This window comes from Meriones unguiculatus, chromosome 15 (genome assembly GCF_030254825.1).
Source record: "Meriones unguiculatus strain TT.TT164.6M chromosome 15, Bangor_MerUng_6.1, whole genome shotgun sequence".
Lineage (NCBI taxonomy): Eukaryota > Metazoa > Chordata > Mammalia > Rodentia > Muridae > Meriones > Meriones unguiculatus.
This window is the reverse complement of record NC_083362.1, coordinates 77,523,941-77,533,709: the sequence shown is the minus strand read 5'-3', so window position 1 is coordinate 77,533,709 and position 9,769 is coordinate 77,523,941. Positions and strand designations below refer to the sequence as shown.

Here is a 9,769-nt window from a genome sequence, read left to right as displayed (position 1 = left end):
CTACAGCTGAACGGGGAAGGGTTCCAATATGTTCATCAAATGACACATTTCAGGACACTGGGCTGTTTCTAGCTTTGAGAGATTTTGAGCAGAAGAGCCATCTACACGTGGTAGCATATGCACCACACATATGCAATGACTATATGTCTAGTTTTACAGTGCAGTGGGAAGCCCCTAGACTTCCTTTGCAGAGCAACTAGACCATCATGTTCACCAACCGTGTAGGAGAGGCTGCACCCACCACCGTTCGGAGATGCTTAGTGTTCTACCTCAGTCTCTTGAGAAGCTAGAAGGCCTGGTTGGTCACCGTTGATTCACGACACCTACTGGCTAATGGTAGTTTATGACTCTACTTTGAGGAGGGGTTGGTTGGTTTATCAGCTCACATCTAAAGGGGTGGAGATTTGTGCTCTTGGTCGGCCTTGCTAAAGACATGGGTGGATTGAGCATTTGTTTACACCTTGGGGCTCACTCTCCTGCCTTAAACTTAAGGTGTGGAATTTGTGCTAGTCCTTGAATGATGACACTCACAAATTGCAGGACTGAGTAGGGACCTACCTCATCCTCTCCTGGACTCGACCTTGTCATAACACTCTATAGAGTCATGTCCTCCCTGCCTTGAAGAGAGAAGGTGGTTATGATCAGGACAGGACCATGTGGCCAGAGAATGAATGAATGGAGAGGAAGCTCTGCAAGGGCCTGGAGGCTTGGACAGGGTGCTGGGGACAAACACCAGTGACACTAAAAGGGCTGAGTTCCTTGCCAGCCCATGCCACCCAACACAGGAGACCAGAACTAATTGGCAGTATGGGGCAGATATACTTCACCATGGGGTAATTGGGCCCTGGAGTCCCACATCCTTGCACAGGGGGAAGGAAGCGTCCCTTCTTCCTTGGTGCCTCCTTTAAACCAGCTATGGCTAAAGCAGCCCAGCTGCTCTCAGGATTAGTCAGGTTGCAGTGGAAGCCAGCTCTCTGGGAGTGACAGTGGGCAGAGAGAAGTGAATCTTTGGGTTTCAGCAGACTGAAGACAGCCACACAGACTCCGGCAGATCTCCAAGGTAGGAGGCCCTGGCATCCTTCCCTCTCAGTAAAGGGATCACTGTTCTCAGAGCTGATTGTACCATGCAGGGACCCATGCACCCCGACTCCTGCCTCCCATTGGTATTCGCATGCATCAGCCTTTCCAGATTCCATTTCCATTTCCTTTTTTAAAATCCAAACTCCATTTGCATGCCCCTAGAAGATGTCCCTTTGACCCTCACACCAGAAAAAATGGAAGAAACATTCTGAGCCTCAGCAAATGCTGACATCTGCCCTGCTCCACAGGAAGCTAGCCTGTGCTGCCTCTCTCTCTCTCTCTCTCTCTCTCTCTCTCTCTCTCTCTCTCTCTCTCTCTCCCTCCCTCTCTCTCTCTCTCTGGAGGGATTCATTTGGGGACACCAGAAAACCAATCCTCCCAGTATCCAGTGCCAATAAGCCAACCCCATATACTACCAGGGCAGGCAGGACTGTGGGCCAGTTGCAATTCCCAGCGTCCACCTGCATTGTAGCCGTGGGGTGTTGATGGATCAGAACCAAGGACCCAGCCCCTGGGAGAGCTGCCCTCTCTGCCTCCCACCTGCGCATTCTCCCCTTTGTTGCCCTGCTCTTTCCTGCTCCCTCTCTCACCCATTTAAACTTCTGTTGCCCATCTTGGTGAATCCAGAGAGAACCACAATTCTCCCTTGCAACTGGAAGTCTAAGGCCAAAAGAAGCAAAGGAATGCTGAGAACAGCTTCCCCCCAACATTTCCCTTCAGAAGTGGGACTGCCCTCTTTCCTGACCCCTTCCTGGGTCCTGCCTTGCCTCCTTGGGTAGTTAGTCGTGCCCCCGACTGTAAGGAAGATGCAGTACAGTCCCACCTCCAATCCATCCCAGGCGCTAATCCAAGGCAAAGCCCAAACTCCATTCTAGTCAAGCTCTAGCTAGAACCACTCTTTCCTCCATAATTGACCTGAACCTAGGCAGGGCTGGAGACTTCGGGGACAGGCATGGAGGAGGATGTCTACGTTTCCGGGACCCCTCACTTCTCAGGCCCTGCCATACCCTCTCCAGCCTGCTCCTGTCCACTGCCCCTTAGACTGCAGGGTGAGAACGGTCCCCCGGCTTCTCTTGGGAACCAACCTTCACCTCCGCACTCGCCGCAAGTCTTAACGGGGCAGTGGAGAGACAGATCTTGTGCCCGAGCACTCTGCATTGCTTCTGTGAGCCGGGTAAGGCTGGGCTCTGAAGCCCCCGTGCCTGGTGAGCTGGTTCTCTTTCACGGTGAGGCGAAGGGTGAGCAGAACTGAGAAGCGGCAGATGGGTGAGTCTCCAGCTGTCCTCTTCTGAGAGGACTCGGCTCCACATGCAAATGTGCTTCCAGCCCCACTTTTCCACGTCCGTATGTTGTGGTCCTGGCCCCTAGCCAGACAGCAGTATCCCACTGCTGAACTCCAGCAGGGAGACTCTGCTTGGCCTGCCTGGGACCTCACATCTCCAAATGTTCCCTTCCTCGAGATGGCCCGGGGGCACTGTCCTGTCTCATTTCTAGTCTTTCCCCTTGGTTCATTTAATTCACAGCTGGTGGCAATGATAATTTTTTGGTAGAAATATTGCTTTATTGTCATTTGTAAAGTAGAAATGAGCCATATAATATTTTTAAATTTTATTTATTTATTCATTTTATATCCTGATTGCAGCCCCTTCCCTTCTCCCAGTTCCCCCTCCACACACCCCCATCCTCCCCTCTCCTCCTCAGAGAAGGGGGTACCCCATGAGTACCAACCTGCCCTGTGGCGCCAATGATGTATCACCCGGTGTCACCCTCAACTCTCAGGGACTATGCTCAGCCTGAATCCACCGCCTCCTTCCAGAGGGGCCAGCAGCTTTCCACTCGCACCCCTCCTCTCTCCTTCCTCCTTCCTCACTGCACTGATCACTTAGAATGTGGATTGGCCCTGACACAGCCATCCATCAAAAGAGCCAGCTCATCAGCCTCACGTGACCTTCAGATTCTCTTCTTCTCTCGTCCGCACCCCTCTCCAACTAGAACAGCCCTGACCACTTTCACATCCCTCAGCCAAGCGGTATGCAGTCTCTGTCTTCTTCTTCTTCTTCCCAGGAGCCAGATCCTCCTCTCTTGGAACCTTTTCCCGGGTGACACTTCTTGCTACTGTTCCCACCCAGCTGTACCCAGTCCCACTGACCCACTCCTGCCAGGCCACCTCCTCCTCCCAGGCTAGGATCTGTGTGTCCTATCTGCTTTCTACGTCACTAAAAGTCTCAGTTCATGAAGATGGTGGGTGAGGGCTGGTCTTTCCTCCTGATTGATCCAGTGGAGTGACTGCCATAGAGTGGGCACTTGGTGAAGCTGGGTGGGTGATTAAATGGCAAACACCCCACCCCAGTTTTGCCATCCAACCCCTGCCTCCTGATGAGTCCTGTCCATCACTGATTACTCCTGGCACTTTTTGTGGCAATCACGGGTACCAAAACCCAGCATGTCTGCTTTCTAGGTCCTCTTCCACAAATGTACTTCTCAGTACCCAAAGCCCCAGGAAGGCAAAAGCCTTCTTTGTGATCTTTGAAGCAGTCCTTGTTTCCATCCAGGAAGGTCCAAGTTAGCAGGGGCATGGGATAACACTGTGTGAGTGTGTGTGGGTGTGTGTGCACACATATATATGTATATATTAATGCTGAGACAGGATCCCTCTGTGAGGTCTAGGCTGGCCTTAAACTGGTGGTGATTCCCCCTGCCTCATGCTCAAGAAGACCATTTTTAGTATCTATTTAGAAAGCTTGGAGTTGTAACAGTGTTCTGGATTTTCTGGGTGAACAGATCATGACGTCTGAAAATCGGACAATTCGTCTGTGCCCTTATCCCTTTTGTATTGGATAACACAGGAGGCATTGGTGCACAGTGGCCATGGTGGAGAGCCTGCTGTGCTTGAGGGGTGGAGGGGACAGTGAAGGCTGTTGGGTGGCTTTGATCACAGAACAGACTTCCCTGCTGCAGTGGCTGTGTTTCGGTGTGAGGGATTTGACAGCTCCCTCTCTAGCCCCAACCTGGAGGTGAACTGTGCTCCTCTGTAGCACAGCTACTTCCTGGGATCTCCTCAAGTTCCGAGAGTGCAGTAAAACCTGCTGCCACTGTGCGTGCCTTCTTTCCGCAACCTTTGTCAAGTGCGCTGCTGTTAGGAACTGGCTACCACTAAAATAAATCCGGAGGAATTCCTCCTGCTGGGAAGTGGTTCTCGTGGAGCAGGAAGGACCTGAGGTCTGCACAGGTGAGGCTTTTGGGCCAGTCCCTCTTCTCTGAAGCCACATCAGCAGCCCTGTTGGCCTCATGGTGACATCAGCTCTCATGTCAGCATTCTCAGCAAGCAGCCCCTCACTTGGGCATCTGGCACTTACCCTTACAGGGCGACCTTTAACCTGGGGTGTTACAGGGCGCCTCCTCTCACTTGTGAGGAAAGGTGGAAGAGAGCAGAGGTGGCACACCTCCTGGGCAGTCATTACAAGATGCCTTGACATTTGGTGCCCCTGCTCTCCTTGCCTCTTTCTCCAAATACTGTTTTGTTTCTGTTTTGTGTTCTGCAGGGGGTGGCTCTGATACTAAGATGAAGTAATCATTTTTGGTAAAAGGTTATATAAGTAAACTCTCTGGTCGGGGCATGGATTTTACTTGGTGAAACTGTAACACTGAACTCGGGCTTCCTGAGACTCAGTGTGCAGTTTCCAGCTGAGTCTTCAGTCCATGTGTGTGATCGATGTGTGCAGCCAACTCTCCATCAAGTTAAACAGTCCTTTTGTCTCGGTGACCCTATTCTATTCGCATTTTTCCTCACAGCTGGTAGTTTTCCTAATCCAGTTCTTGTTCTACAACACCCCACACATTTTCTCATTTCCTTTATTTCTATACTCCACGTCATTAAACACTTAGTTACCTTGAAAAGATCTGAGAATGTGCTAGTTCCAAATTCTGAGGATAAGTCTTCTGACTTCCTCTTTTGAAAGAAGGCCAAATGTTCAGTTTGCTTATTACAATCTCAGCCTCTCCCAAGGTCCCCTCCGGTATTAACACGGGGCCCGTCATTGTCCCGAAGACGTCTTATTTTCCACTGTGTATCTTCTCCATTGGCAAGGGCTGATGTATGCTGCATTGCCAATGTGCCAACAGCACCTGAAGGACTGAGGGGTCTTTAAAAGATTTATTCCTATCACGTAGCCCTCTCCTGTGGGCAGTCCTCTCCAGGGGCAATGCTCTTAGCCTGGGATTACTGCTTTGTCCCTGGTTAATGGCCGAGACACTTGAGTTTCACACTGCGGGAGAGTGTACAAGTCTTTTCAGAACAGGTGGTCAGAAGTCTGGCCACAGTCAAACAAAGATGGCTCCGGGTCTGGGTACAACTGGTCACATACTCTCAGCCCTCCATGCACTCTGCCCTGTTGTATTCTGAACTCTCAGTGTTTGGGCCTGGAGACTAAGTCTAGACCAGCTGGACTTCCATTTTATCCAGCATTTTATTCATCTGGATGCTTTAGGGTTCTTCTGCCTTGAAGTTGCATTTGTGTGTGTGTGTGTGTGTGTGTGTGTGTGCGTGTGCGTGCACGCATATGCTGTTTGTCATTTGAAACCATCACTGTTCATCTGGGGAGCCCTAGGCAGACTTTGCTGATCCTTTTCCTTGAGTGACCACCACTGCATTGGTTACTTTTCTTGCCACTGTGGCAAATACCTGACAGAGCAACTCAGTGGAAGAACAGTTTGTTGTAGCTTACAGTCACATGTGCTTCCCCTTCTCACAACATGAAGAATTAAGAAGCAGAGAGCTTGAGCCTTCACCAGAATCATATATGGCCTTCAAGACCCACTTCACCCAACTAAGCTACATGTCCTAGCTGGGGACCAAGTATTTAAACAACATGAGCCTGAAGGACACATTTTTACGTTGACATTCAAACCATGATGTCCTTTGAAGGCCCATCTGTCATAGGTCTAACCACAGCCTGGGGAGCCACAGGGGACTGGTGAAAACTTGGGGGGGGGTGGACAGGTGAAGAGGATGCTGGGTCACCTAGCCACTTTTCCCATGATTCCTGCTGTCATGGGGTGGACAGCCTTCACCACATGCTCCCACCATGATGTGCTTAGATTGCCAGAGATTAAGAGCAAGATGGCAGATGTCCATGGACCAAAACCTCCGAAACCATTAGGGAAAACAAAGCTTTACTTCCTTAAGTTGATCTCGCTGGTATGTTCTAGTTACACTGATCAGATGTGACTAACGGGCCTGCCCTCCCTGAATGGCCGGCAAATATTTTATAGTATTAGGCAGTAAACATAGCCATGCCCTCCTGAAGGGACATTGGGTAACTTGTTAATACTTGCTTTAGGTTAATAACAGCCATCTCTCTACAGCCCTGTATTTCTTTCTTGGAGAGGATTCTCTGCTTTTCCTTTTGAGCACTGCTTTGCTCATCATGTGACCTTTGCTTTTGTAGTCTTTGAGAGTAATGCCAGATGGTACCAGCATTTACCCGTCTTAACACTGCACATTTCTAGCCGGCATCCATATGGGTCACTTTTTCTGTTGTTGGAACCTCATGAAGAGAGCCGTGGCCCTGGTATTGGAAGACTGTTTGGTGCCCTGGTGCAGCTGTGGTCTCAGGTAAGTTTACAGACAGAAAGTGTAGGGGAGGCTTCTTCCCAACTGCAGTGAGAGATGGGGAGGTGATTCATGTTACATACTTGGACATGGTAAGAGCAAAGATGTTCTTCATCTTGTTGAGTCTGGCTCTGGTGACCTTGGCTAAAGGCAACAACGAGACTGGCACAGAGTGTGCGACCATAGTTTTCACTCCGAGTGAATCCTCCCTTGACTCTGGGCACCTCGATACTATTCTAGACTTCCTCGACTCTGTTCCCTTCAGACCCTAGAATGGGGGATTTCTCTGTCCCAGAATGGTGCTGAAACTCCTCCACTGTTGATGTCACATGTGGTGTAAAAAGACATGGATGGAGCCACCATCCTGTGCCAGAGACCAGTCCCAAGGGAGTGTCTGATTATAGGCACTACATAACCTGAACCGACCACCCCAGGAGACCTGCTGACGCCATGTCTATTAGAAAACAATCTTCCCTGAAGCCAAGAGGAAGGCCCAACCTCTACTAACATAGAGGACACAGCAAACCCTGATGACCCTAGCAATTGTGAGTCACTTGCCCAGAGAACAGGCACAAGGAGCCCACCAGTGTCCCATGTTCACAGATTTGCTGGAAAGTTCAAGAGTGCAAATTATAGCCTCACCATCACTGTGGATAGAGAGGGGTTGGGCAGTCTATGAGCCCAGTATCAGAGCCATCATCATCTGGCATTAGGCACTAACTACACTTGCATTTTTCTTCTTCCCTGGTGTTTGTAATGGCCAGATGTATCACTTCAGGCCAATCTCATCTGCACGTTCAGCTGCCTGTTCTCCCTGACAGCTGCCCTTCTCCTATCCCAATGCCTTGTCGGTTCTTTCAGGTGAAGAAACATGAGGGGGGAGAATATCACCAAGGTCAGCATGTTCATCCTGCTGGGCTTCCCCACAGCCCCCAGGCTGCAGTACCTGCTCTTCCTCCTCTTCCTGCTCATCTACCTCTTTGTGCTGGTGGAGAATCTGGCCATCATCCTCACTGTCTGGAGCAGTGCCTCCCTCCACAGGCCCATGTACTACTTCCTGGGCATCATGTCCACCTTGGAGATCTGGTACGTTTGTGACATCATCCCTAAGATGCTGGATGGCTTCCTCCTGCAGAGAAAACACATCTCTTTCATTGGATGCATGACTCAGCTCTACTTCTTCAGCTCCCTGGTGTGTACGGAGTGTGTACTCCTAGCTTCCATGGCCTATGACCGCTATGTGGCCATCTGCCATCCTCTGCGCTACCAAGTCATCATGACCACAGGGTTGTGTGTCCAGCTTGTGGCCTTTTCCTTTGCTAGTGGCTTCACCATCTCTGTGATCAAGGTCTACTTTATCTCCAGTGCCACCTTCTGTGGCTCCAATGTCTTGAACCACTTCTTCTGTGACATCTCCCCCATCCTCAAGCTGGCCTGCACTGACTTCTCTATAGCAGAGCTGGTGGACTTCATCCTGGCCTTCATCATTCTGGTGTTCCCTCTCCTGGCCACCGTTCTCTCCTATGGCCACATCACCCTGGCTGTGCTGAAGATTCCATCAGCCACAGGCCGGTGGAGGGCCTTCTCCACCTGTGCCTCCCACCTCACTGTGGTCACCATCTTCTATACAGCCTTGCTTTTCATGTATGTACGGCCCCAGGCCATCGATACCCGGAGCTCCAACAAGCTCATCTCCGTTCTGTATACAGTTCTCACACCAATCTTGAACCCCTTGATCTATTGCCTGAGGAACAAAGAGTTTAAAGATGCCTTAAGAAAGGCCTTGGGCTTGAGTCAAGCTCCCTTGTAGGAGGGAGGGCACCTTTTGATAGCAGAGCATTTCCTGAGCATGTTTCCTTGGTGATGAGGCTATGGGAACACTTGCCATTGCTGTAGTGCTGAAAATATTTAGAGCATCACTTTTTCCTCTGTGGCGTGGCCATCATGGACACTGCGCAGTGATGCCATTCTATCCACTTTTCTGTGTGAACAGAGCAGGACTTGGTAAAACTGAGTGCATTTTCCACCCCTCGAAGACAGTAAGCCCTGCTGGGCCAGGCAGGTGAGGTCTGTAGTATCAGTAGGTCTCATTAGGCGGATGTGTGAAAATACTGAAACTCGGCAGAACAGGCCCCAGGAACCCCCAAAGCACAGTGTATCTGGCAACTGTGCGAGTCCATAGGCTTGTTTTAGCTCACAGGGTATGCTCTGTGCTGTTTCTGGGGACAGCTTTAGCTTTTTCCTTTCAGAGAGCCTTGCCCACAGCCCTTCCACTGCTGAGAATGTGTTATTACTGCTGAGTTGATCCCCAGTGTACCGGGCATGCACAGGTTTGGCCACTAAAGCTTACAGTCCTGCCTAGGCCTACTTGCAGCTGTGTAAGAGATGGAGCGGGGACCTCTGGGAGGAGGAGAGACTGAGAAGGAGATGTTGGACTTTTCTAGAAGGGATGAGTAGCTCCCAGATTGAGCAGTGAACACACGGGAGTGGGATGAGGTGGTCAGGGGTCAAGTGAGCATTTTAGGCTAGGGTGGAGAAGACAAATTGGTGACCCAGACTGAATAAACACAGACCATCCTCTCTCCCTAGGCCTCCTGACTGAATAAATGGGACCAGCTGTCCCACATTCCCACGACATAGCTAGAGCCACTGTCAATATAATTTCTCTGCATGATGGACCTTGCCCTCTAACTGTGAGCCAAAATAAACACTCATTTCCTCACATTGCTTTTGTCAGGTTTTGTCACAGCAAAGAGAAGAGTAGTAAATACAGACATGGTCAAACAATATTCATGGATAGAAAATGGAAGTGATGGTGGAGAGAGAGAGAGAGAGAGAGAAGCAAGAGCACCGTGTGTATCTACAAAGCCCAACTGCTGTGTAACTCCTCCCATGAGATGGATGCTCCTACCAACCTCTGGAGATTCCTCCAGGGATGTCTCATAGAGAAAATAGATTTTCTGATGAATTCTTGGATATTGTTACATTGGCTTTCTTACATACAAATACTTTCCCAACCAGAAAGCATACAGTCTACTGGTCAGGGTGTCAGTTCAGTAGCTTATGTCTGGTAGTGGG

General features: G+C 50.1%; 1 protein-coding gene across 1 annotated transcript; it reads left to right on the top strand.

Moving 5' to 3' along the window:
- The first annotated feature begins 852 nt into the window (after nucleotides 1–852).
- Nucleotides 853–8,540, top strand: LOC110545744 (olfactory receptor 6B2). Its single transcript, XM_021632069.1, has 2 exons — nucleotides 853–1,060; nucleotides 7,553–8,540. The coding sequence occupies exon 2, from the start codon at nucleotides 7,563–7,565 to the stop codon at nucleotides 8,499–8,501; it is 939 nt and encodes a 312-aa protein (XP_021487744.1). The 5' UTR covers nucleotides 853–1,060; nucleotides 7,553–7,562; the 3' UTR covers nucleotides 8,502–8,540.
- The last annotated feature ends 1,229 nt before the right edge of the window (nucleotides 8,541–9,769 follow it).